The sequence below is a fragment of the Fusarium venenatum genome, assembly GCF_020744135.1.
Source record: "Fusarium venenatum strain MPI-CAGE-CH-0201 chromosome Unknown EDB82scaffold_1, whole genome shotgun sequence".
Classification (NCBI taxonomy): Eukaryota; Fungi; Ascomycota; class Sordariomycetes; order Hypocreales; family Nectriaceae; genus Fusarium; species Fusarium venenatum.
In genome coordinates this window covers 10476335-10501227 of record NW_027072129.1, presented here as the reverse complement: position 1 = coordinate 10501227, position 24893 = coordinate 10476335, and the positions used below count along the sequence as shown (strand labels likewise).

Here is a 24893-nt window from a genome sequence, read left to right as displayed (position 1 = left end):
AATGGCCCATGTGCTGCTTCCTTTGGTGCAACAGCGGCTTGTGTTGAAATTTGAATCGCAAAATTGTGAATGGTTGTGGTTGAGTGAGATTGTGACTGTTCGTGATTCGGTCAGTGAACGAGTAGTGGCAGCTGCTACACTGTGTGTGTCTCTTTAGGTCAGCTAAGAGAAGAGGAAAGAAGAGAAAAGAAGAGAAAAGAAAGAAAGCGTCACTGCTAATTTGGGTGTTTCAAATTGTGTTTGGGACGCACATATACATGCATCTTGGTCACCAAATATAGCTGGGCTTGCGCGACTTGGATGTGAAGAGAAGTCGTATCTGTACTCGGGGAAATTGGAGCTGAGGTATGGACATGCATCCAATGTCTGGGGTCGCTGAGTTGACTTGCCCTATCTTAGGAGCCTATCTTGCTTTCGATAGGTGCTTTAATTAGCGGGACGGGAGCGGAACACCAGCCGGACATCCGCCCGCTCAACCACATTACCTCGTTTTCTTAGGCGAATAGAACCGATTTCACAGAGGGGATTTACCTATCACAGTCTTCTTAGGTTTCTTTCTTTGCTTTTGTTTTCGGGTATATATTCAATTTGTTGTTATCAACGATTGTACATATGTCATCTTGGAAAAAGAAAAGAACCCTAATAACCCCCAGTTCTTGGTACCATTGACCAGGCCTGTGGTTCCCTCATTCCAGTAGAGTGGTCCTCACCGGGGTTTCGTGTCTGAGTGACATTACATATGGAATGGAGTAAAGTGATACGAAAATGAAATGAAATGAAGTAAAGCAAAGCAAAGCATTGATGAATGCTGTCCGAATGCGCCCTTGACCCTCTGTCGGTTGCCCGTATCATACCTGTCGTTTCCCAAACACGCCTTTTTTTGGTCAAATTTCGTTTCGTCGTTTCAATTTCCCTGTTTCAAAATATTACACAAATGAACGCCCTTAATGTCGGTAATCGTAACCATTTTGTCATGGTTTGTCGCAAACTTCTAGTGGGCCGCAGTGTGGCGGACTACTCCAGGTCCTGGATAGGCCACTGTCTTTCCAATCGAATGATGGTAAAGTCTCGTGCCGGCCGATGCGGCTGCTGCTGCTGCGGCTGCAGTGGTTGTGTCCTCAAGAGCATGTGGTGCGAGTACCGGTGTAGACAGTGTCGACGTTGTGGCACAAAGGTTACACAGCTCCATCTGAGGCTCAGGGGTAAGGCAGTAGAAAGGGCTCGAGCATTTACGAGCACAGCGTGTGAAATCGATGACCGTCTCGCCTAGGCTGTGGCGGCAATCCTTGCACATCCGCTGGGCAATTACGGTATGGCACATATTGATGGAGGTTGTGGTTGTACAGTGAGTATGTACGAGGGTATGAAGGTGATAATATGTAAGAGAGGATAACACGGTATAGAGCTATACAGTATAAGAGGGATAGGTATATGTAGTAGAGTAGATGTGTGGAGGTACTGGCGAGATATAGTAGAGAGGTGGGTGGGTAGGACGTGATATGTATAGTAGTAAAGCCTGGAAGCCAAAGAGAAGAATGTCGAAACGTTTAAGAGCCTGGTTATTGACTTTTGTAAAGTAAATATAATGAGGCCTCGCTGTGTATTGACAACGTAAGCGGGTCGGGGCGCAGTTGTTGATATTGCTGAGGGAGGCTTGGACGTATCTCAGGCATGGATAGGTTATGGGTGGAAGAGGTATGTAGACAAAATGTATATCCAAAATGTGATCGAGTTTATCTAACCAAACAAACAAGAAGAAACAGACAAGCTTATTAGGGGGTTCTCGGTTCCTTTTAAGCCTTTGACAAATGTCATGTCAGATTATGTATCTTTGGCGTTTAAAAGTCGATGAGTGACAGTTTAATGACGCGCGTAGGAAGGGAGTGGTAGATGATGATAGCCGGTAGAAATAGCAAAGTTAGGCTTTTCCTTTAAACAGGGAGAGGATTAGGTAGCTAGCATCTGGATGGCGAATGAGTGAGTGTACAGTATGAATCTGAAAGTGAGAGAGACACAGTCTGTGGGAGTATAGTGTGTGTGTGTGACTACAGCACGCCATCATATGACCCTTTTTTTATTTATTCAAAGGGAATATTCGGAACAAATTGGGGAAGCACAAACCAGTTGCTCCTATCAAATAAGAGAATAGTCGTTACAATGGAGAATCACTGAGTAAATGAATGGGTGTGTGATGTTTGATACAGGGCCAGCGCAGCAGAGCATGTAGACACCTACCTACAAATGGATAGCAAGAACCGAATAGAACAAGAGGTCGGGCCTCAAAAACACTGTGCTGACAAGGGAGTGGCTCAGATAGAAGAAAAATAGTCAGCTTGGCCAACATGAAGTTCCATCAAAGCCGAGACTTTTTGCTTTCTCTGAAAACGTGTGTTGTCTTTTACCCAATTAACCACTAGACACGATGCATCCGTGACCAGAAAAAAAAGAGCTTCCCCGCATTGGACAGTCTGCGAACACCTTGAGAAAGAACAATCTCTGGGGCTCCCAGGGCTTTGACTAATGGATTGCCAAAGTACGACCACCGAGGTAACCTTGGCTCTGTAACTACTGCAAGGATGTGCAATCACTGTGAGGCACTTTTACAAGGGAGGACATGGACGAAAGGATATCAGCGGCTATTCTGTTACCTTTTTCTTCTTTACCTGATGAGACAAAAGGAAGAAGAAAATTATGGTAGTCAAGGCGTAAAACTACTGGGCAGTTCGTATCCTTTCCCCTCTTTTTAACCCATTCCTGGGGTTTCTTGTCGCGGGGCTCTACATGGATAATTCAACTTGGCGCGCACTCCAAACCTTGGCATTTTGTTTCGCGATGGGAATTGGAGTTTTTGCCTCTTGCGCGCATAACCAAACCAGACCAGAAACAGAGTACCACCTATTTTATGTGCATTGTTTCTCAATATCACATGGAAATTTCATACTTCTTATCAGCAATGGCCTGACGATGGGAAACTACATCAAGCTTTTCCGCGTCATGGCTCATCATGATGAACTTTGAACAGATAACGATCGATATCAGCACAGTGCCGTCTTGTCATGGCTATGTAATGCAAGGAAAAGGGCGTCTTGAGCACTGTGGTTTGCTGCCGGGATGTTTGTGCCTTGCTGCCTGTCAAACACACGGGATGATGTAGAGTCGACGTGAGACAGGGGAAAGTCCCTTTTGGTCTGCATATTTGTATCTGTGTCTCGTCTTGACTGTACATGAATCTTCTAGACATTCGGCCAACATCCATCAACACTGCTCCTGCTCGCATGCGGTTCTCATTGCGACGTAAATCACCGGCCCAATATCGCCGCCCATCATGTAATTCGTACCTCGATCATGTTTCACAAAAGAGCATGTCTCTCAGCTGATTGCTATACCTGATGTCCACTCTGTTGATACCTTGAGAGGCTTCCCCAGCCGTCATCAGGAAAAGCATCGACCTGAACCAAGCCTTACCGGTATGGATCAAATATTGGTTAGACTGGCCATCTCCGATACTGCACCCTGCTGTGATTTGGTCCTGCATGGCGCCAAAGCAACAGAATGTCATTTGGTCAAGACGCCGCAATCTTTGTTGCACCTCCTTCGTCATCCTTCCAGAGTTCCAGACCAGCCCTTTGCATAGACTTCTTTCCGAGGTTGGTCCTCTCTGAGGTCGCAATGTGATTTAACGAGCTCAATTTGGACGGATGGGGAAGATTAAGGCCTCCACTGCGGGCACGGTGAGATATCCCAAATTCTTGTGGATGCTTCGCTGGCTCCATAGAGTTCAGGGCGTGAAAGTCCACGATAACCTCCTCCTGATCCAGGCGTGTATAGCTATAGCTCATGAGTTGGACTCTGCATTGGGTAGGCGCTGCAGCGGTCCGGTTATGTGTGGCATAAACTCTACTCTTTTGTTGGGCTGTTGCGATTTAGAACTCGTCAGCGTTGAACTCTCTATTTTCCACGAAACAAACCACGGCAGCGCCATTCCGGATGCAATGGCTCGAGTCGCCCTGGATGTTGTCGCCGTCCCGTCGCTACAAAAAGCCCCGACGAGGCGCATCCAGCACAGTTTGGGTTAGCCGTGGTGATCATCTGAACCTTATGGTAGCTCCAGCCACTTCTGACGAAAAGCTCTCCAGAAAACAAGGCATCTAACAATTCGAGTTCCTTGCATATTAGTTTTTGCTATTGTCAAAGGAGAGGTTCTTGTTGGCCACCGTCATGCTTCTGTTTTCGTAATGAGGTGATCAGTAAACGTTGTCGGTGGTCAACTTCGAGTGAGTGACTGGGACTCGATCTACTCAGGTACATCATCAAAAACATCGAGACTAGTATCTCTTTCTCTCGAATAGGGATCGCTCTTATCTTACCATGCTGTTTATGGGAGCCAGATCTGGTCCAGGTTCTTAATAGCTGGCAGAGCGGGCGGAGTACGCACTCCCGGGTAAGCAGTGGCGGGTCGGAGGACATCCGTTCATGACCCAAACCTCATTATCAAGAAGTTAACGACCAATGTTGTTCCTATATGTGCTAAGAAAATAGCCCTCCTGTATCTCACTTTTGATGTTTTTCCACGTGGAATACTCAACTTTGATGGATCATGAAGTTGTGGTTGTTCTCTTGGTCAAGTCAGAGTACCTTTCACAACCCAAGCACTGATGATACGTTTGCTATCACAACAACATGAACGTTGCCCCTGGCGTTCTTTGATTAGGCTGAAAAAGAGTGACAGTGAATCGCAGAGTACGGCGATACAATAGGCACAACATATTGTTAGAATGATTTGTCAAGGTTAAGACCAATGTTATTTCTACTGGGTAGCACAAATGTTGGCCTCTTAAGTCTTAGGATACAAAAATAAGTAGTCTAAGAAGTGTGGCCTAAGTAGCATAAACTGGTCTACTAATTTCGTCTCTTATGCTTCCAGCTGATGCATCTATGGCGACTCACTGACAATCTGTGAGGTAACAGTCATGCCCCTTATGAATCTTCAGGTAATCAGAAACTTAATTGCGAAAGACTGAAATAAACAAAATGATCAAGCAAGTTTTTGCTACAAAGGACTTCAATCTCATATTATTTTATTTTTGTAACCCAGATCTCAGAAGTCAATTCCTCTACCCTGTCTGTCCCTACTCTTATAGTGAACTTCTATGGTGGAGAGATAAATGGTAAACATCTGCTATTTAATTGGCCCACAATAACAAGTGCCTTACGTAAACACCCGTGGACTGGCGACGACCTCACCTGGTTGATCTGGGTGCGGCTTCTTCTCACGAGACCCTCACGACCGATTGCTCAATTGAACGCTGCCCAATTCGCCCAACATGTTCGTCGCACGACAAAGGGCAGCCTTCGTGGCTCGACAGCTGCAGCGAACAGCACGAACCTACGCCTCCGACGCCCACGCTCACCACAAGGCCGCCGAAGTTAACGAGTCGTTCAGCGTACGTCGAGTCAAAACATACTGCATCATTGGCATCGCGCCGCTCAATAAGGCCGATGGATGAAGCCGAACTAAAAAACGGAAACTGATGCTAGTTTACAGACCGGATCTCTCCTCGCTGTCAGCGGTTTCTTCGGCTCCGTTCTCATTTACCAGTTTGTTCCCGCCGAGGGCGAGCAATCTTCAATCCTCAACTTCATCAACAAGTACACTTCGCGCAGCAAGGACTGGGAGGAAATCAACGCTCTTCACACCAAGGCCATGGAGCAGGCTGGATACGACCGAAACCTTTTCGAGAACGGCGGCAACAAGCACCGATTCGTCGATGTTGCATACCCCGAGTTCGTCATCCCACCTGCCAATATTTGGGAACCCTCCAAGACGGTAGCAACGTCCCAGCAAGATCAATTGCTAACTATGCAAACAGGGCAATCTCTTCGTATGCTAACCGAAACCACATTGCTGGTCATCTTGCCAACATGGACTACGTTGTTGAGCACTACCGACAACAGCACCTCAAGGAGGAGGAGCGAAAAGCGGCCAAGTTGGCACAGAAGCAGGAATAAGGGATGTACACTAGACGTGAATTGATACTTGAATTCATTTTTCATTGAGTCACCAAGTACACCTACTCGATTCAGTAAGCTGTGCTTGCCAAAGTGGTTGTCTGCCGTTTTAACCTGTATCACCCCCAGCGGGTAGCAGAAAAAAACGGCCTACTAAGTCTTAGGGTATAAAAATGAGTGGCCTAAGGTCGTGGTCTAAGAGCCAAAAGCTGACCTAATAATTTCGTCTCTTATGTTTCCAGCGGTCAATTTTTCTGACACCCTCCCTGAGGACTCCTTCTCATCCCGGGGATACTGTTTCCGAATGGAAGGGCATGGGGCTTCTCAGCTGTTTCCCATGCCATCTAACTACGTGGAAAGAGCGCTAGGATACTCTGATTCACATCAGGAAGGAGCTGCAGTTATATATCCCCCCGCCTCCCATATGCCATGGTTTTCCTCCACACTCACAACATCCAACATCATCCATCTTGGATCCCAACAGTCATTTGAAACACATCATTCTTTTATAACACTCTATCATCTACACTACTTTTACATCCACAGATATTCCACACACGATTTCTTACCGTGTCAAGATGATTCAAGAAAAATGTGAAAGGATCGTGATGCGCACCCTGGCCCATCCATACAGGCGGTGGCTCAGAAGTAGCACATTTCCAACTTCGATTTGCGGCACTGACTCTTTCAACAGATCACTGGCGATTGTCTCGACGCTCACACGATACGTCAAACTAGGAAGCGATGGCAGGGGGAGATTTGAGAGACTCATCGACCACAACAACACAAGGACGTGAAGCAAGGGCGCGGGAAGCCTCGACAATTGCATTGAATCCGATGGATAACTTTCGGGTTCCTACTCCTCCGCCGCACGAGGAACCTTTGCCGTTATCGGAAGCCCTAGGAGTGCAGAGAGGTCCCAATGTTATGATTCGCGACACGTTCACCAACCGCGGTCAGGGCTTGTTCGCAACTCGGAACTTACCAACAGATCACAGGATTATTAATGGAGAAGACGCAGTACTTTCCGGACATCCTCTTTCGCTGAGACCAAAGTGGAACGATTTGACTCATCGCAAGCGCGACGAGCTGAAACAAATCTTTAGGAACTTGCGAGCAATACCGACTGAGGGGACGTTGTCGAGCAGGCCTATGGATATGGATCATGTTAGACTCCTCGAGAATTTCAGGCAGGAATACGGCTTCCAGGATCCCCAAGGCCGAAGATGTCATTTTTACAAAACGGCTTGTTTTATCAACCATGCTTGTGGCAAATGCGCCCAAGCGTCTTTCCAAATTGATGGCGAGTGGCCCTATCGCATCAACGTAAAGCTGAACGAACCTGTCAGGGCAGACGAAGAGATATTCATCCACTATGGCAAGAAAAAACTCCCCTATGGTTGTGCAGTTTGTACCAAAAAGGAAACCACATCATTCGGCGGAAGATTGATGAACAAGCTTCGGAAATTGTTACGCAGAAACCGTGAAGAGTGACATCATACGGATAAATTTCTACGACCGATATTGGGAATTGGAATTTCATGGACAGAGAAAGTGTATTGTTGAGCAAGGCATTCACATCAGGGAGCCAGAAGCGTCACAGCATCTTGTTCAAACATGAGCGATAGTTGAAGGTAGTCATCAAGCGGACAATGCTCCTTTATTGTACTATCATGGTACCCATTGTCATCAGTAATTTTGATAGATGTTTTAATAGTCCATCTACCAGAACCAGTCCTTTTCGCCCAAAATGTCCGTGAATGCAGAAACCACCCAAGACCGCAAACTTCTTACTTGAGGGGAATGAAACGAGAAGAGTGCGTGGCACCGATACCGGGTCTACCGTGCTTGACGGGCTTGCTGTAAAGGGGGTCAATTATGAGAAACATGATCAAGCGGGAAGCAACGTACTATGAGATAGAGAACTCAGCCAGGTAGTGACCAACCATCTCAGGCTTGATCTCGACCTGGTTGAACTCCTTGCCGGAGTAGATGCCGATGACGCTACCGATCATCTCGGGGACGACAATCATGTCTCGGAGGTGGGTCTTGACGAGATCGGGCTTCTCGTTAGGCTGAGCCTCCTGCTTGGCCTTGCGAAGCTTCTTGATGAGACCCATGGGGCGGCGCTTCAGACCACGGTTGATCCTGCGGCGGGCACGAGCGTGGACAACATCGCGAAGCTGGTCGGAGGAGAGGTCGAGGAGCCTGTGGAGAGGAAAGAAATAACACATCAGCATGGGTTTGTTCGCTCGGATTGCGTCCTCGTAGTTTCATCTTCCATCATCGAGGCGCGGGGTTCGTTTGGCAGCAACATACTGGTCAAGGTCGATTCCTCGGTAGGAGAACTTTCGGAACGCTCTCTTTCTCTTGAGCTCGGCAGCATGCTCGGCGTCCTATCCAAGCATACAGGTCAGTTAAACTCTTCTCTTCATCGTGTTCCCATTTGTGATCGATCCATCATCTTTTTTTCTTTCCTTTCGCGGGCGGGTGTCGAGGTGTCGTTCTTCTTCTCTGCTCATGGGGTTTTCCAAAGGGGGTGGGAAGGGAATATCTCGAGGGTTCACATACGTATTCGTCAGCCATTGTCGCGGTGTTGTGTTGATTGAAATTCGCTGGTCGGAGAGCGAATATGGATGGGCCGGGATGGAGTCGACTTTGAAGGCGGTGGTTGAATCGCTTAGGTGGGCACGATTTGAATTCTGGTAGGGTTAACATGCCCTTCACCCCGTCATGTGACTATCATTTTCTGAACGCTGCGCCACTGATGGAGAGGCCGGAGAGGGAAGTGCCGTGGCTCCGAGGTTTAGTGGGGGAGAGTGTGGCTGTTATTGTGCTGTCTAGTGGATAGCAAAAGATGGCCTCTTCGTTTTAGTATACAAAAATAAATGACCTGAAATCATAGCCTAAATTCCCTAAAGTGACCTACTAATTTCGTCTCTAATGGTTCTGGCCGCCAACTTTTCTGGTACCCTGACGATTGTGTCTAAACTAGATCAGTTCCCTCTTGTCTGTTGTTTCGTGCGAATACATTTTATTAATTATTATCATTTGATGTATATTGTACACTTATGAAATGATTAAATTCAAGTTCATTATTAGTAGTGTGCCAACAGCCCTGGTATCTGTCAGGAGTGATGGTGTTGAGCTTGGAGAAGAATACCCGCCCGAATCGAGACAACAGCTGCTTCAGAATTTAATCACCGCTCTCACAGAACTTCTTTCTGTTGAAATTTGGAATGTCTTTGTCAATCTTGAATGATTCATTCAAATGATCTTTCATATGGACAACATCAGTTGCCGAGAGACATTGATCATTACAATGCCGGATCTTCAAGCGTCTAGCCATATAAAGTGTCCACTGGCGTGTGCTACTGGAACCTTATCGGTAGAGTCTGCCCGTCACTGACCATGACAGGACCTTAAAGCAATTAACCGCGCTTCTGACAACCTTTTCCCCTTTACATCTCTTTCCGAACACCAAGCTCCGTGTTGATTGGGATAAAGAAGCGAGAACCACTTGCTTCATATTCTCTCATATGGCGATTGTTAATATCGTACATTGTCACATATTTATCTGCTTCGTCCTACATTGGCAGTGGTACGCCAAGAGCTTCAAGTTTACTGGGCATTGAATGTGCATTGACTTTGTTTGACTCCGGTTTGAAGGAACCAGTCAATCTGCTCTTGGCCTGAATGATACGAAAGTGAGTTTTGGGTGGGAATAAGACGGAGCGAGAAAAAGAACCTGACTGGTGATTCGTGGCCAAGACGGAATCTGCTGCCTTTTTAACAATTTCACAGAATTGGACCGGTACTTTGTGTCGTGACTTCGTGTGCAGGATTCCAAGACGACCCAAGACTTCCAAGCCGGCGTGTTCGGCACAATAATAGGCGGCCCTCATTTCCCGTGTCAGAGCCCAGAAATCCGATACTCATCAGCCAAGACCGTGGCACTGGGGCCAGAAGGCTCGGCTTTGGCTGGATGCGCCCACTGTCATGGGCATTGGCTCGCGCCGCTTGCTGGGCATATTGGGTCTTTCTGGTTGCATTGACAGTCTTGGTCTTGTCTTTTTTGTCTTGTGACGGGCCATGTCGGTGTTCAGACGTGTACCTTGTCTGAAAGACTACTCTTGGCTATAAGAAACTACCGACGAGACGAAAAAAAAGATCAAATGCCCAGACTCTCAGCGGTCAACGTGGACAGAGGTTTGGTGTAATTCGGGCCTTGGCATTTCTCGGCACCCACCCGTGATAAGATTTCGCCAAGCCTTCAAAGACCTCAGAAGGGGGAACACCAACGCTACTGTACCCGTCCTTCTCGCTCGCTCGCTGGCATGGTATGGATGGACCTGTGCTGCTGTTTGCTTGGCTGACTCTCGTCATTTCTTGGTAGCTTTCCTTTCTTTTCGTTCATTTGTCACCTTTACTTGTCTTTCTGCTTGCTATATATCCCCATCACCTCATTCCTCTTCTAGACAGACGCTCGATCGAATGGCCTTCGAGTACCATTACAGACGCCGTCTTTTACATTGACAACGCCTTCACTATAATCAAGTCGCATTTCCGATCCTGTTTCACGCGTCAACCCAAGTTCGACATATATCTTTTTGTTCGCCGATAATAGTGGTCGCATGTTTGGATGGACAAGACGTTAAAGGTTGTTCCTGAATTGCCGAGTTGACGGCAAGCGAAGCACTGGTGGTGCGGCTTGTAGTCGAGTTGGCCTTAGTACTCGAGCTACTCGCGAGTTTTCAAACATAGTTGTAACAGACAGACGACATGTCTTTGTCAACTGAGGATGCTACGTCCACAGTATCTGGGTCTTCCCCATCCGCCGCGCCTTCATCGGCCATGTCTCTGTCCAAACCTACACCTCACCCAACAACACTTGTAATCGAACCAAAGCCAACCGACGATGACGACCTCGCCAGCGACTGGACGTTTCCACCTATGACAACTCCCTGGACTGGCCCGCCCGATTGTACATGGACTTATGATGCAAACCACATGTCAATGTCTGGGATAGGAGGTCTCGAGGCGATGCTGGACCTTCAGCCGATTGCTGGAGCAAAGTCACTCTCGTGCTATCCGGATGCTATGTTTGAGAACGGCCTTACGGGTGTTTATAGCCCGGGTACGTGCCCGCATGGATGGACTACTGTAACCCTGCGTATCGAACCCAGTGCAAACCGGGACGATGAGACGACGACGGCCATCTGCTGCTCCTCGTAAGTTGTCAGCAACAATGCATTATGAGCTATCGTTCTAATCGTACCAGGCATTATACTTTGGAAGGTAGTTTGTGTAAACGATCGACCTCCTCCGTGGTAGCTATCCCTTATACTTTCAACCAAACAGCGCAGACCTACGATGCCCATGCCGGATCCGCCACTACTTTATACAGCGCAACGATTGCTGTATACACTATTCGTGCCCTTTTCAAGGATAGAGATAAGGACGCTCTGGGACTGAAAGACGAGGACGACATTCCAGGCGTTGACCAACATAATGACACTCTATCTTTGGGTGAGCGAATCGGTATTGGTGTTGGCGTTGCAATTTTTGTACTGCTAGTTGTTGGAGGAATCGCCTTTTGGCTCATTCATCGAGAACGAGCCCGGACAGAAAAGAGAAAACCACACGAGCTTGATGCAGTGGGCAACATGCGCCATAGTTCTTCAGGGGCAGGCGACGACTTTTACGCTGCTGCCGATCAACGAAACAGAGGCCGCGGAAATACAGAGCCTCCTCCACCTGCGTACGCGGCAACAGACTCGAACAGCATGACAGAGAACGACAGCCGTCTAAGTGAGGATACAACAACGCGGGACGAAGAGATTAGGGCGTTGCAGATGCAGAAAGATGCGATTCAGCGTCGTCTGCAACAGCTGGAGCAGGCTGATATACAGAATCAAACAGACAACCGAAACAACTAAACTCAACTCAACACAAGTGCGAATGGTCAAGTGCGGAACAGAAAAGAGAGCGAAAGATCACGACTTGGATGGGAAACGGCCTACTATACCTATGATACCACTTTGCACAGCTCTAGCAATTGCTATGAGCTTTCTTCTTCTTTTTTTTTTCTTTTTCTTTTTTCATTACACAAATAATTTTACAGGATGGGACATCTGTAAGGTTTTCGGAGTACGGCGGCAGTGATACACAAGGAAATATTACCATATCAGGCTCTTACTTTTAGGTATCTAGATATAGAACATCATTGTAACCTGTAATGTTCTGTATGGCTGTAGTCTGAAACAGTTTAACATCATAATTAAGACTCTTAACTAACAATTGGAGAATATTTGCTACCTTGGCCTGTCTGCCTGTTCAAGTCATACATCAGGCAACCTTTATATCCAGGCAACAGAATTAACGAAAGCCAATTGGGAAATTCTACGGATTGGATATCTTGTTCCCGATCAACGCACGGAGTCTCGATCATGGCAAGGATAGTAGATCAATGATCTTCATATACGTCCGAGTTACAAAGCACCTAATGCATAGTATCTAGGACTAGGTAAAGGTAAGCTTAGAGTATAGCTAGGAGGAGACATATTTTGAAGAATGTGATAGGGTGGTTGGCTACATAGGTACAAAGCAGACTATCATTTCACTCACTACCCCCCCTCATAGTGATAGACTGATAAAATTCTATGTTACGCCCAGCACTACCTACTAGGCAGAGACATTAACCAACTACTTACCTATTGTGAGAACTATCCATGGAGCGGGAAACTGATCGCTTGTCAGGAACTCAATTGTCCTAGCAAACTAACAGATGTCTGATTTGTTGTTCAATTGAACACCAAGTTAGTGCATAGCTAACCAAGTAGCTGCAGCCTAGTTATCTCCGCTGCAAAGTCTTAGTATCAGTACCTACTATCTATCTATCCAGAGTACCTAGGTAAAACTCACCCCGGATGAATGCAATTTGGTAGGATTGTGATAGGTGTTCCTTGATATGTATCACTCAAGCTCCATGTCAAGCTACTGTCTGTACAGCTTGCATTCCGACCTGATTGAACAGATCCCACCTGAAGTGTGCTAGAGTGCCCCTTGCAAGTGCAGTTCTTCCACTATCGAGCAGGGGTCCCCAGGCTGTTCCCTGTCAATTGGCGGTGAGAGTCACGTCAGGTACTCTGCTCGTAGGCCAAAATTCGCCTGCACCACTTGTATCTTTCTGATAGCTTTTTTGTGTTTGGCTCAGTTACCATGTTGACGAACCCCGCCACCAATTGAATGTCCAGTGGCACGTCGGCACCCACAGATTTGGGAACCTCCAAACCACCCACCCCGAAAACCATCACCACCTCAGGCCCCTTCTTCCCCTTACCCCTTCAAGCGCTGCGCGCGTAGTTATTTCTCTCCCCATACTTCTTTCCCCCAAACTTCAAACTCTCGTCTTAGCTTTTTAAGCTTCATTTATACAAGATGAAGGGCGAGGTATGTTTTTTCCAGTCCCGTCGCGAACCTCTAACCCCCGCGCTACTCTACATTGCTTCCCAATTGCATCCTGCTGCTCTGGTTTTGCTCTGCTCGAGAGGCGTTGGGGGTGTGTTCCACTTGGTGTCCTGAGCTGTCCAAGCTGGGGCGGCTTCAGTTTGAGCTCGCGATGCTGATTTTTTGTTATCCAGATTCTTCACCTCCACCTGGGCCAGGCTGGTACACAGCTCGGTAACTCTGCTTGGGAGCTGTACGTTGTCTTCTTCTCTACTGTCGAATCAAGCTGACCGGCGTTCTGAATAGCTACCTTCTCGAGCACGGTCTCGGCCCCGACGGTCGACCTGACCCCAATGCTCCCGATATTGGTGACCCCGGTTCTTTCGAGACCTTCTTTACCGAGACAAACAGCGGAAAGTATGTTCCTCGATCTCTGTTCGTCGATCTCGACCCCTCGCCTATCGATGAGATCCGAACAGGCGAATACCGCAACCTTTTCCACCCCGAGCTGTTGGTCAGTGGAAAGGAGGATGCCGCCAACAACTACGCCCGTGGTCACTACACCATTGGCAAGGAGAAGGCTGACGAGGTCATGGACCGCATCCGTCGTGTCGCCGGTAAGTCTCGATATTGTACAGTTGATATTGTCTAGCAGCTAATTCACAACCCAGACAACTGCCAGTCTCTCCAGGGTTTCCTGATCTTCCACTCTTTCGGTGGTGGTACCGGTTCTGGTTTTGGTGCTCTCCTCCTCGAGCGTCTCTCCACTGAGTATGGCAAGAAGTCCAAGCTCGAGTTCGCTGTCTACCCTGCTCCCCGAACATCGACTGCCGTTGTTGAGCCTTACAACGCTGTCCTGTCTACTCACAGCACTATTGAGAACTCCGACTGTACTTTCCTTGTCGATAACGAGGCTGTCTACGATATCTGCCGTCGCAACCTCGACATTCCTCGACCCTCATATGAGCACCTGAACCGTCTCATCGCCCAGGTTGTCAGCTCTATCACCTCGTCTCTCCGATTCGACGGTGCTCTCAACGTCGATCTCAACGAGTTCCAGACCAACCTGGTTCCCTACCCCCGAATCCACTACCCTCTCATCAGCTACGCTCCTGTCATTTCTGCCAACAAGAGCGAGCACGAGAGCTTCAAGGTTCAGGAGCTTACCTTCCAGTGTAAGTTAAGCTCATGAGTGCTGGCCCGTTACCGATACTAACCTTATTTAGGCTTTGAGCCCAACAACCAGATGGTCGTCTGTGACCCCCGAAACGGCAAGTACATGGCTGTCGCTCTTCTGTACCGTGGTGATTGTGTTCCTCGCGACTGCAACGCCGCCATCGCTTCCCTCAAGGCCAAGGCCTCATTCAATCTTGTTGAGTGGTGCCCCACTGGTTTCAAGCTCGGAATCAACTACCAGAAGCCTATGGCTGTCCCTGCTCCTGCTGAGGCTGGTGGTCTTGCTCCCGTCAAGCGATCCGTCTCCATGCTTTCCAACACCACCGCCATCGCTGAGGCCTGGTCGCGTCTTGACTACAAGTTCGACCTTATGCACAGCAAGCGTGCTTTCGTCCATTGGTACGTCGGCGAGGGTATGGAGGAAGGAGAGTTCACCGAGGCCCGAGAGGATCTCGCTGCTCTGGAGAAGGATTACGAAGAGGTTGCTGCCGACTCCTTCGAGCCTGAAGAGGAACTCGAGTACTAAACAGTCGCATAATGTGACATTGTGTAATCTCTTTCGACTTCTTTGATGGCATGTTTTAGCGATAGCTCGGACAGGGCTCACGCCCGCGAAGCATACAGACAAGAGTTGTGGAGGAAGTTGCTTAATATTCCCGGTTTTTGGGTGGCACACATATGGGGGTAAATCGTGTGCTGGCCGCCACGCGCTAATGGCTCAGGGTACCCCGTTAGTAAATGGTCTTGTATGTTGGAGTCAGGTCCTAATAGATGAGACTATCCCTCGATGCAAATTTGGCGCATTTATTTGCAAAGCAGGCACGAAAAATTGATGATATATCCTTTCTCATTAAAACAAAGTAGAAAACATATGTATTTTGTAAATGTGTCGAGATTGGCTATGTCGATTGTCTTACATGTAAGCTGAAATGACAGATGTGTGCAATCAGTTGACATAATCGTAGTAAGAACATATTAATCAGTAACAATAAGAAATGAAGTAGTTCGGCTATATACTAGGTCAATAAATTATGTCGGTGCAACTACATGAACCATTTTCTATCATGAATCAAATGAGTTACCCCCATCTCTTTTTTAAAGCGGTAGAGACCAGGCCAGTCGAGGCAAAAAAAATCACTCGTAACTTTTCCGGGCGTGGAGACCTAACGTTTATCAACCAACCCTCCTGCTCTACTATTCTCACTAGAAAAAATAGCCCATACGCCTCACTCCCAAGCCTTCTATCAGCCTCAACAACTTATGCAGCGCTCGTCAAAATTAATCAGTTCTTCTTCTTCTTCCACTCGGCCGCTCTCTTTGTGCCATGGTTCTGAGGCTTGCCTGACTTGCCCTTACCCTTGCCCTTCTGTTTCTGCTTGAGGTCCTTGGGCAGGCCATCTCTTGCTGAAGCACGGCGACCCTCGAAAACAAACTGCTCTGGGCCCTTGATTTCTGGGACCGGGTTCTCAGCTTCCCGGCTCTCACCATGTGCTGAGGGACGCTTCTTGTGGCGCTGCTGCACGGCGGCCGAACGACCAAGAAGCTTGCTTGTGCGGCCAGCCATGGACTGCTCCTCAGGTGTGGCTTTGTGCTTGTATTTTGTGCTCTTGGGTGCACCGTTATGTACGATGTGCTTGCCACTGGCTCGCTCTTGGGCGAGAACTGTCTTGCGAGGATCCTTGGCACGAGTTACTCGCAACTTGCGCGGCAACATGGGAGGGAACTTCTTGCCATCAAGGAGTAGGGCAGCCTCAACGTCGTTGCCGTCCTGTCGAGTGAGGTTAGCGGTTTGAATCTCCAATACTGAGTGATGGAATCGTGGACTTACATAAAACTGAACGTAGGCAAAACCCTTGCCTACACGAGTCTTGGAATCCCGAACAACCCGGACATTCTCCACCTTGCCCTGAGTGCTGAAAGTCCGCCAAAGACCTTCCTCAATATCAGAGGGGATCTTGTTCCTCTTCTTCTCTGTAGTTTCTCCCTCGGCGTTGGTGTTCAAGACTGTCTCGTCATCAACGAATCCTAGGTTACCAACAAACACACACCGGCGATGATCAGTAGGACTAGGATGAGCAACACTGTCAACTCTGAGATGACGATCGAGCACTTGGGTACCGTTGAGCTTTGTAGCGGCCGCACGAGCTGCCGCAGTGGTCGAGTACACGACGTATGCGTTGGCTGATTTGGTTGTGGAATCCATCAAACTCTTTGTGATGTAAGCTGCGCGCTTGGGCAGAGAGCCGCCAGCAAACGCAACGGAACGGAAGCGAAGTGACTCGATGGTTTGCGGGGGAGTGGCATCCTTTTCCAAGACGGATGAGAGATGAGCCATCAGCGTCTTCTTGGCAGACTTGGAGCTGATTGCTTCGGTGGACACATTGGCAAGGAAAACTGTTCGGGCCGCCTTTTCCAAGTCCGATGTTTTGCTGTCCTTGGCGAGTGTCTCATGGACAGGAATATCGCTTTCGTTACCAGCATCTTCCTCATCGGCTGTAGACTTCTTGTCAGTCTTGGTCAGAGCGTCGTTCTTCTGTCGTTTGCCGGCACGCTCAGCTTCTTCCTCTGCAGCCATCTTGTCAAGATATTTGCCTTCCAGATCGTCATTGTCCTTCTTGCGCTTTCGTTTTCGCTCCTTGTTTGACTTGTCTTCTGTCGCATCAATGATGTCGTCGAGCTCGACAGGCGCATCCTTCATGGGCTCGTCTGCGCCCTCACTCTCCTCCTCGTCCTCCTTTTCTTGTTCGTCTCCGCTTTCGTCCTCTTGCTCAGAATCGTCCTCGTCCTCGTCCTCATCAGAAGGACCATCTTCTTCGAAGCTTAGTTCCTCGCTGATCTCGGAAAGAACCTCATCGTCCTCCTCAAGCTGCACCTTGGGCTTGGCAGGTTCTCGAACCTTCTGGTCTAACAATGTCGAGTATCTTGACTTGGTGGGAGCTTGGACAGGGCCGGCCTATGGATGATAAGTATGAATTGGCAAGAAAGGTCATGCGTCGCAAAACTTACACTGGATGCAAAAAGAGCATCGAGGGTGGGGTCTACTGCCTTAGACGAGGCTCTTAGGCCTTTTGAACTGCCTGAAGTCAGTTTTGTTTGGTTCTCCTACAAGAGTAAAGATCGAGGATGTGCTTACCCTTTCGCCATTTTGTCGAGTTTTGCGTTCGGATGGAGGGCAAAGCTGTTGACTATGGTACAATCTTTGGCTCTGCGACAGGAAAAAGACATGGGCAGTCAGAAAAAAGTCCAGAGTTCAATCGAGCGGCCCCACCTATAGATTTCCTTGGCTGTCACCATTGGCCCAGCAGCTGTTGACCAATGGATAAGGCCTCATGGCCTTGACAGTGGGCCCGAGGCAGCGCCATGAGCGGTTCTGCCGTCAATGACCGCCTTTTGCAACAGGCGGGCCCGTCATTCTCAGCAACCCGCTTTGGTGGAAGCCCGCCCAAAAGCCGGGCAGTCCAGAACAGTAGAGGCAGAAGCAGACACAAGGGCAGCCAGCGCAAACCGGCACCGTACCCATTCCTCTCTTCCTCCGTATCCTCCACTCAACACCACAAATTGTCAGTAAGAGGAATCTTTAGCTTTCTCAAGTTACTTCTATCTTTTGTCTTTTCCATGCTGCACAAAGATCGACTCAATCAGTTCTTTTCTAGCTCACCTTTATCCCCTCAACCCAATTCGACAAGATACTTTGTCTTCGATTGTCCGTTGACCGTCCCTCACTATTCACCACGGGCGCGTTCCCACGACCATCCGGCCGACCAAAGCTTTCCGGTCTACTCAACAGATCAAGCAAACGTATAATATTTTCACTCGGTCGACCCATAAACACATAGTCGCGTTCTGTAGCAGCGATGGCTGCTTCTGCCTCGGCCCCTCCGCTTCTCTCCTCCCCGGCGCTTGGAGTTGCCGACCATGAGGATAGCAACGTCTCCAGCCCCCTCAGCGAGGTTGACACGAAAGATGACAACGACGACGAGATCGAGCACATGCATTTAGACCACGACGAAGAAGAAAGCCTCAGGCGGAGCCCTAGAAAGAAACCCCAAGTCGCCTCTGACTCTGACAGCGTCCTCTCCGACGCCCACTCCGACGTTCCCTCCGATGGCAACATCACAGAAGCTGAGACTGAGAGGCTCTACGATACCCCTCGGCACCAGAGACAACGAGACGTCGTGGTTGACCAGTTTAATGAGGGTCAAGTCTACGAGCACACCCCCAGCAAACTACGCAGAACTGCCAACCTACAAGGCCTCGACGATGACGAATCTGCCATTGAAGACGACGATGCCTCGACGGGCTCACCCACAGTCGGCGGGGACTCTCCGATAAAACATGCGACGAGTCATGACGAAGAGTTGGAAGAAGGACACAAGAGCGACACTCAAGAGCGCAAGCGAAAGCGCACACCTGCCGTCGAGCCATCGGAAACAGAACAGCCGCTTAGAAAACGGACAAGTTCAGTGCATGCACACGACGCAGATGCTCTACAGAAACTCGAAGAAACAGGCCTCCACGAAGATACGGCCACCCCTGCGAATGGGAGCAGTGGCACACACACGCCCGTTGAAGATATCGATGTATCCCCACGAAAAAAACCTGCCAATCGTGAAACTGATCTGACAGAACGCATATCACGTGTAGCTAAGAAGAACACGCGTGGGTCCAAGCGAAAGGCGGCGGCGGCTACTGATCCGGATCTCGACACTGATAGCGGAAGTCATGATGGTGCGCGTGACAGCGGTAGAGGGACAGACGTGGATAACCAGGGCGATGACGTCGATCCAGATGCCGACGAAGAGGTTGACTCGGTGACTGCGCACGACGAAGAACGTAAGAAGACAGTTGCCCAATCTTTGCATCATGTTGCTCACCCAATTATAGTGGAGCGTAAACACGCTGCGTTCAAGGACTGGACAGTCATCGAAGAAATGTTTGGTGTCTTTCGCGACAGGTATGTGGAACACTAAGTAAGCATGCACATGCTAACATTTCCCCAGGCTCTATAAGGACCGGTTGCAAAGGCTTGAAGAAGAAGAGCAGTCTCTCCTCGCAGATGTGCCAACACACCCGGAGTATCTCAACATGAAGCAGTGCTTGGATGATAGATTGGAGCAGAAACTGCGTGAAATTCACAACGAACACGAGTACCGCATCAAAGCCCATGAAAACCGGTCTGTGGCCCAGCGTGCCCAGGTATGGGGTCAATATTACCAAGCAGTCCGTGAAAAGAGAGAAAGGACCCTGGAATCTCTTAATCAAGAATGGTATGACATTCAAACAGCCAGACGAAGCGCGCACAGCTTGCAGGACTGTGGCCTTCTTTATCCCAAGGATCCTGCGCAGCGAGTTCGAAACGCAATTGCCTATAATACTGAGGTCTCCGCCCTAGCCACTATCGCAAAATACGAAGGATTCCCTGCTGGCCCTGAAATGACTGGAGCGACACCTTTAGAGCTTGAAGACGACTTAGCTGCTATTGAGGTAAGTCGACGACGACGAAAGCTCTACGAGCCTGCTGAGCTGACCATCACAAGCGAGCAAAACGGTCGCGACACAAGCCAGCAAGCCAACGACGTGAAGAGTATTATCCTCAACCATTCGACCGCCTCGGCCCGGCAGGCGAACAGTTTCTCCGGGAGACCCCATGGGCTAATCCAAATCATCTAATTCACAAGATGTATCCTACCACTGCTCCAGCAGAGGGACGGCCAGATGATGCGGCTAGCCGTGGCGCGCAGCAAATACACGGTCCTCCTCCTGTTGATATCAAGTCAACCTTGAATGTGGCTCCTCAAGTCACACAGCATTCTCCATCACTTTCGACACGATTGTCAGAATCACCAGAGTTGACGCGAACCATGCCCAGCCCAGCACACCAGGTGAAGAAGGGGGGCAATCTTCCAGGCGCGAGCCGCAGTGCAAAGACGGCGGCGACATAGATGACGTTTACAGACTTATGGTTGAACATACCCCGTCGACGGGACTTGGTTGATAACACGATGGAGCATATTGCTATTGTACTCGGACTTTTGTGATACCCTTGGGAAATTCTCGGTTCAGGTACTGATGGATCGATCTACTTTTTTTTTCTTTTTTTGGCTTGAACTTGGGAGGCGAATAGAGCTTGCGCTCGCTTGCATCAAATACCATTATTGTTGACCTAGAGTGGTCGGAGGAGAGGCATCGGCTTTACAGCGGACAGTGCCCTCTGTTTGAGGAGGTTATTGTACAATGACCCCATGTGCTTATACACACTGCACAAACTAGTTGGCCAGCATGTTGCACATAGGGCGATCGGAGTTTTGGTAGGCGTTTTGCGCAACAGGCTTCATGAGTAGCGAGGCCTGCCTGTTGCTTACCATATAACTTGCACCCATTTAAATATCATAAATTCCAACGCTTTGTATTGATCGTACACGTAGTCTAATCACAAAACAACCCTTTACTTGGAAGCGACGGGCTTGGGCGCATCGGGGACCTTGACATCGTCGAAATTGTCTTGGCCAACGGCGTTGAGGGTATACCAATCTGGGATGCGTTAGTAGACGAATGTAGTGTTGTTGAAGGGGACCGTACAGATGCTTCCAACCACACCTAGGAGACCAAGGCCAGTGACAGTATTCTTGAAAAGATAGGGTCTTCGAGCTCGAACGAGCGCAGCGCCCTGTCGCAGGCGGGGATCATAGTAAGTTGAGTGCGGGCTGTATCGGAGTCATGATCAGTCCATTGCAATATGGAGAGCTTTGGTGTCGGGATGTACACACCTTTTGACCATTTTGAAGGTCTTACGCTTGGCTAGACTTGAATGTCTTGATCTTGAAATGTGAACCGAATAAATTGACTGTCAATTGCTGGCGTGTTGCAAAAGATGGTCTCACTATCGATATCTGACCTACTGGCGAATGATTGTTCCGAAGGCGGGAAGAATGTTTGCGGCTAATTGTCGGCCCAGCCCAGCTGCCGTGACGTCTACCTACTGTACCTGCACCACCCCTAGTTCCAGGTTCTCTGTGGAGCTCAGTTACAAGGGTCTGGACCATTTCCACGTCTAATGTTCTTTGATTTCCGCGTCGCCAATCTTTCAGCAACATTTCTAACAGACAAAGGCTGGCAACGACGACAATAGTGCTCTACGCCTCAGCAACGCGTAATTCGAGACGAATATATTGCTAATTGCGAATGTTTGGTGATTTTGAGCTTTTAATGCGAAGCATGCTCAATCGCATACAAGAAAGCTCAGCCTAGTCGCGCGACCACGGTCCAAAAGCAGTGGGCAAGCTTCATCCACGACAACACATTTCCATTGATCTTTCCTGGAGCTCTCGAGCTTGCCACCCGTCGATTTCTACACCCGCGATTCGAGAATCATCAACATTAATCCACTTACCATGGCAGCAACACTTTCTGTGTCGGACCAGATTCGACAGCTCGACGATGCACGAAAGCTAGTTTTGGGAGACGTCAAATACTACCCCAGTGTCGTCAATGGAATATTACCCATCATCGGACCTAGCGCACCACTCGAGCTGCGGAGATGGGGTGCCGAATTTCTTGCTGAAGCTTTCGCGACGCCAGCTTTACCGAATGGAGAGAAAGAGACAATGCAACCTTATGTTTTACCAACATTAGAATCCCTGCTTGAGAATGAGCGAGAGGATCCTCAAGTCCTGCGCAGTGTGATTCAATGCGTTGCCAGTATTTATCCCTTGGCGATGCGATGGATGTATGGTGATACTGGTATCCAAGTTATGTTGTTTCAAGACTAACGTGATCATGCAGCATTAATAACGGTTACGACACAATCACTTGGGAAAGAATGGTGGCTGTCAAGCAAAAGGTTTTGAGAATATGGGACAATGCTGTTCCCACCGTGAGAATCTGCTGCATCAAGTTCGCGCAACGTGTGGTTCTTGCGCAGACTGCTACCACCGGTTCCGAATTAAGAGTATGGATTCTCTAAACTTTCTACGTGATGTCGCTAACGCAACTATCAGTATGGTGGTACACTTGATGTCTCTCTGGATAAAGTTCCGCAAGGCCACCAGTCCCTCGATCCTAGAAATTTAGAGGCTGAGGCGTCGGGGCTCCTCGACCGAATGCTAAGTGCCCTACAAGAAAGCAGGTAAGACGGTTGATCGCGACTGCCTCATATCCATATAGCTAACCTCTAACAAAACTCCAGTGACGCTTTGATTGTAGATTCGACCTTGAACTGCATGTCCATCATCATAAGAGCGCGCCCAGCTACATCAAATCGAATCATCAATGCCCTCCTTGCTTTTAACCCCCTCAAGCTTGCCAACTCCCCCCTTACACCGAAGACCCGGGTCATGATCAGGTCGATGGAGAAGACAACCCGCATGCTGTTGATTCACCTTGTAAAACGAGATCCTCACAACCCTATGGTTCCCAGAATACAGCAGCACGTAGAACGTATGATGCGCACCATGGCCGATATTTTTGACAATTCTGGACACAAGCGCCCTCTTGAACCGCCACCTCAAGACGATTACGAGGCCAAACGGCCACGGCTGTCTCAAGCGCAAGTCCGGATACCACCGCTGGGTCCAGGCCCGTACAGTCTGGCCGACATTTTCGCCCTGATCGACAACAGTGCTCTCCAGAACTTTGATGTTTCGCAAGTTCCCGTGCCCTTGGTCACTAGGATTGCTGTCACAACACTGGCGAGGCTTGACCCTCATGTACTGTCCCAGGCAGTTGATGGTGTCCGTGGCCGCCTCGATGCACTTAACAGTGCTCCAGCACCTGAGCTGAACCCCAACACAGCCCCGCTCGGCGTGGAAGAAGATGACGATGAATATGAACCCGACTTCTATCAAGCTGAGGATACGGAGCAGATCCTCAACAAGCTAGATAGCTCGCCGACTCATGAATTACCATTATTGGACGACGGCCTCGCATTAAAGTCCTTCCACCTGCACCAGCCCAGTGCCCTGACACCAGAAGCGGCATTGACAGCAGGTAATGGCACAGTGACCCGAGTCATTGAGATGATGAAATCTATGGAAGAACCAGCAAAGAAGAGCAGGGCTGGCTTTAGCAGATTGGCAGCTAGCTCTGGCAACCGGGACTCGTGGATGACAATCCTGGCCCGACTAGCGACTCGCTCCGTGGCTGGTCTAGAAGAGACGACTATTAAGGATGAAGACGGCTCGTTAGCGCACCAATCCCTCAGCAGCAACATTCGCGACGTCCTATATTCTTACGTGATGGAGGACTTCCGCAAACATATCGATGTAGCGGTCTCTTGGCTCTGCGAGGAGTGGTATAACGACAAGCTACAACAGAAGAAGGGCAGCGAGCGGCCCCTGTACTACGAAAAATGCTGTCTACGGTTGATTGATGGCTTCCTCCCGTACCTTCACCCCCAGGACAAGGTCTTGACACGCTTCTTGAGCGAGATACCGGATCTGAATAAGAACGTTCTATCGCGGGTGAAACACATGTGTCGGGACCCCAGTGTTGTCCAGTTGGCTCTGACAAGTCTATTGTACTTGATCATGATGCGACCACCTGCCAAAGAGATTGCATTGGATACAGTGCAAGATATTTGGACCGAATGTAAGTCTCAGACGATGGAAATTAATTATCCTGTTATGTTTACTAATGTAATGAATTTAGTCGAGGAAGCAAGACCTGTAGCAGGTAAATATCTGTCCAAGTATCGCCCGTCTTTCATGGAAGCTGCACAACATGGTGCTGGTAATGGTTCGGGTCAGCCTGCATCAACCGCTATTACCGCTTGAGGAAATGACTGTTCTATGATGCATTCCAAGGCGTTCAAGGGTAGATTAGTAGGGTTAAGGTCAATGGTACTGATTAGATGAATACCAAGCATTATTGCGACCTCATGAAGGTGCAAGACAGTTTATAACGCCATTTAACACGTTGCTCCAATTACAATGTTGGTTTCCGTAACTTGTTAATACCTTGCTGTATCTATAATCAATGTCGGGCTTGGAATACGCCTTGCATGAAACCAATTAAATACCCATGCACTCGAATTAGTACTGTTGTTTCGCTATTGGTCCATGGGTCTTAAGAGAAGCTCTGGGCGTCGCAGAGTTGGAAACTGCATATAAACATCCAGTCCTGAGTGATGGATGTTTTGTGCCATGATTAAGTTAGCTAGCAGCAGGGTAGCTCGTACTTAGTTGCTGTGCCATCACACAGACCGTCTATCCCTTGGCCATGACGTTTACTAGGCTGTTGCAATGCATCTCTTTGTTCCTCTG

General features: G+C 48.8%; 10 protein-coding genes across 10 annotated transcripts; 6 read left to right on the top strand and 4 right to left on the bottom strand.

Moving 5' to 3' along the window:
• Window positions 1–991: 991 nt before the first annotated feature.
• On the bottom strand, window positions 992–1321 carry EDB82DRAFT_522170 (uncharacterized protein; the record flags this gene model as incomplete). The annotated part of the gene is made up of 1 exon (XM_025733976.1): window positions 992–1321. One exon carries the CDS (start codon window positions 1319–1321, stop codon window positions 992–994), a length of 330 nt encoding a protein of 109 aa, XP_025587762.1.
• A 3754-nt stretch (window positions 1322–5075) lies between these two features.
• On the top strand, window positions 5076–6316 carry EDB82DRAFT_492959 (uncharacterized protein). The gene is made up of 4 exons (XM_025733998.2): window positions 5076–5444; window positions 5546–5784; window positions 5871–6083; window positions 6139–6316. Exons 1-3 carry the CDS (start codon window positions 5325–5327, stop codon window positions 6007–6009), a joined length of 498 nt encoding a protein of 165 aa, XP_025587764.1. The 5' UTR covers window positions 5076–5324; the 3' UTR covers window positions 6010–6083; window positions 6139–6316.
• Window positions 6317–6393: 77 nt separating this feature from the next.
• On the top strand, window positions 6394–7711 carry EDB82DRAFT_110911 (uncharacterized protein). The gene has a single exon (XM_025734020.2). It carries the CDS (start codon window positions 6754–6756, stop codon window positions 7501–7503), a length of 750 nt encoding a protein of 249 aa, XP_025587766.1. The 5' UTR covers window positions 6394–6753; the 3' UTR covers window positions 7504–7711.
• Window positions 7638–8813, bottom strand: EDB82DRAFT_492956 (40S ribosomal protein uS19). The gene is made up of 4 exons (XM_025734031.2): window positions 8581–8813; window positions 8329–8405; window positions 7921–8217; window positions 7638–7869 (listed from the first exon to the last, which is right to left on the bottom strand). Exons 1-4 carry the CDS (start codon window positions 8725–8727, stop codon window positions 7800–7802), a joined length of 591 nt encoding a protein of 196 aa, XP_025587767.2. The 5' UTR covers window positions 8728–8813; the 3' UTR covers window positions 7638–7799.
• Window positions 8814–10791: 1978 nt separating this feature from the next.
• On the top strand, window positions 10792–11948 carry EDB82DRAFT_472882 (uncharacterized protein; the record flags this gene model as incomplete). The annotated part of the gene is made up of 2 exons (XM_065607983.1): window positions 10792–11240; window positions 11312–11948. The coding sequence occupies 2 exons, from the start codon at window positions 10792–10794 to the stop codon at window positions 11946–11948; spliced, it is 1086 nt and encodes a 361-aa protein (XP_065465966.1).
• Window positions 11949–12996: 1048 nt separating this feature from the next.
• EDB82DRAFT_110729 (tubulin alpha-2 chain) lies at window positions 12997–15577 on the top strand. Its single transcript, XM_025734054.2, has 5 exons — window positions 12997–13461; window positions 13653–13711; window positions 13765–14075; window positions 14130–14633; window positions 14685–15577. Exons 1-5 carry the CDS (start codon window positions 13450–13452, stop codon window positions 15158–15160), a joined length of 1362 nt encoding a protein of 453 aa, XP_025587769.1. The 5' UTR covers window positions 12997–13449; the 3' UTR covers window positions 15161–15577.
• Window positions 15578–15841: 264 nt separating this feature from the next.
• On the bottom strand, window positions 15842–17917 carry EDB82DRAFT_492946 (nucleolar protein 12). Its single transcript, XM_065608418.1, has 3 exons — window positions 17768–17917; window positions 17641–17707; window positions 15842–17587 (listed from the first exon to the last, which is right to left on the bottom strand). The coding sequence occupies exons 1-3, from the start codon at window positions 17857–17859 to the stop codon at window positions 15917–15919; spliced, it is 1830 nt and encodes a 609-aa protein (XP_065465965.1). The 5' UTR covers window positions 17860–17917; the 3' UTR covers window positions 15842–15916.
• Window positions 17918–18198: 281 nt separating this feature from the next.
• EDB82DRAFT_110782 (Sds3-like-domain-containing protein) lies at window positions 18199–20366 on the top strand. The gene is made up of 3 exons (XM_065606972.1): window positions 18199–19467; window positions 19519–19588; window positions 19635–20366. Exons 1-3 carry the CDS (start codon window positions 18489–18491, stop codon window positions 20302–20304), a joined length of 1719 nt encoding a protein of 572 aa, XP_065465964.1. The 5' UTR covers window positions 18199–18488; the 3' UTR covers window positions 20305–20366.
• Window positions 20367–21079: 713 nt separating this feature from the next.
• EDB82DRAFT_522162 (uncharacterized protein) lies at window positions 21080–21412 on the bottom strand (the record flags this gene model as incomplete). The annotated part of the gene is made up of 3 exons (XM_025734087.2): window positions 21080–21165; window positions 21214–21338; window positions 21402–21412. 3 exons carry the CDS (start codon window positions 21410–21412, stop codon window positions 21080–21082), a joined length of 222 nt encoding a protein of 73 aa, XP_025587772.2.
• A 251-nt stretch (window positions 21413–21663) lies between these two features.
• On the top strand, window positions 21664–24640 carry EDB82DRAFT_492940 (uncharacterized protein). The gene is made up of 5 exons (XM_065608417.1): window positions 21664–22360; window positions 22417–22582; window positions 22632–22759; window positions 22820–24219; window positions 24280–24640. The coding sequence occupies exons 1-5, from the start codon at window positions 22026–22028 to the stop codon at window positions 24402–24404; spliced, it is 2154 nt and encodes a 717-aa protein (XP_065465963.1). The 5' UTR covers window positions 21664–22025; the 3' UTR covers window positions 24405–24640.
• Window positions 24641–24893: the final 253 nt, after the last annotated feature.

Excerpts from the sequence above, each read along its gene's own strand:
- EDB82DRAFT_110729 (XM_025734054.2), top strand. Across the intron at positions 14,076-14,129 it reads CCGCATCCGTCGTGTCGCCG|ACAACTGCCAGTCTCTCCAG; the intron begins GTAAGTCTCGAT and ends TTCACAACCCAG. Across the intron at positions 14,634-14,684 it reads TCAGGAGCTTACCTTCCAGT|GCTTTGAGCCCAACAACCAG; the intron begins GTAAGTTAAGCT and ends AACCTTATTTAG.
- EDB82DRAFT_492946 (XM_065608418.1), bottom strand. The coding sequence starts at position 17,859 with ATGTCTTTTTCCTGTCGCAGAGCCAAAGATTGTACCATAGTCAACAGC. Across the intron at positions 17,708-17,767 it reads CTCGACAAAATGGCGAAAGG|TTCAAAAGGCCTAAGAGCCT; the intron begins GTAAGCACATCC and ends GACTTCAGGCAG. Across the intron at positions 17,588-17,640 it reads ATGCTCTTTTTGCATCCAGT|GCCGGCCCTGTCCAAGCTCC; the intron begins GTAAGTTTTGCG and ends TATCATCCATAG.
- EDB82DRAFT_492959 (XM_025733998.2), top strand. The coding sequence starts at position 5,325 with ATGTTCGTCGCACGACAAAGGGCAGCCTTCGTGGCTCGACAGCTGCAG. Across the intron at positions 5,445-5,545 it reads AAGTTAACGAGTCGTTCAGC|ACCGGATCTCTCCTCGCTGT; the intron begins GTACGTCGAGTC and ends GCTAGTTTACAG. Across the intron at positions 5,785-5,870 it reads GTCGATGTTGCATACCCCGA|GGCAATCTCTTCGTATGCTA; the intron begins GTTCGTCATCCC and ends CTATGCAAACAG.
- EDB82DRAFT_110782 (XM_065606972.1), top strand. The coding sequence starts at position 18,489 with ATGGCTGCTTCTGCCTCGGCCCCTCCGCTTCTCTCCTCCCCGGCGCTT. Across the intron at positions 19,468-19,518 it reads GACTGCGCACGACGAAGAAC|TGGAGCGTAAACACGCTGCG; the intron begins GTAAGAAGACAG and ends ACCCAATTATAG. Across the intron at positions 19,589-19,634 it reads TTTGGTGTCTTTCGCGACAG|GCTCTATAAGGACCGGTTGC; the intron begins GTATGTGGAACA and ends ACATTTCCCCAG.
- EDB82DRAFT_110911 (XM_025734020.2), top strand. The coding sequence starts at position 6,754 with ATGGCAGGGGGAGATTTGAGAGACTCATCGACCACAACAACACAAGGA.
- EDB82DRAFT_492956 (XM_025734031.2), bottom strand. The coding sequence starts at position 8,727 with ATGTTAACCCTACCAGAATTCAAATCGTGCCCACCTAAGCGATTCAAC. Across the intron at positions 8,218-8,328 it reads CGAGGAATCGACCTTGACCA|GCTCCTCGACCTCTCCTCCG; the intron begins GTATGTTGCTGC and ends TCCTCTCCACAG. Across the intron at positions 7,870-7,920 it reads GCTGAGTTCTCTATCTCATA|CAAGCCCGTCAAGCACGGTA; the intron begins GTACGTTGCTTC and ends CCCCCTTTACAG.
- EDB82DRAFT_492940 (XM_065608417.1), top strand. The coding sequence starts at position 22,026 with ATGGCAGCAACACTTTCTGTGTCGGACCAGATTCGACAGCTCGACGAT. Across the intron at positions 22,361-22,416 it reads CCCTTGGCGATGCGATGGAT|CATTAATAACGGTTACGACA; the intron begins GTATGGTGATAC and ends GTGATCATGCAG. Across the intron at positions 22,760-22,819 it reads AGTGCCCTACAAGAAAGCAG|TGACGCTTTGATTGTAGATT; the intron begins GTAAGACGGTTG and ends ACAAAACTCCAG.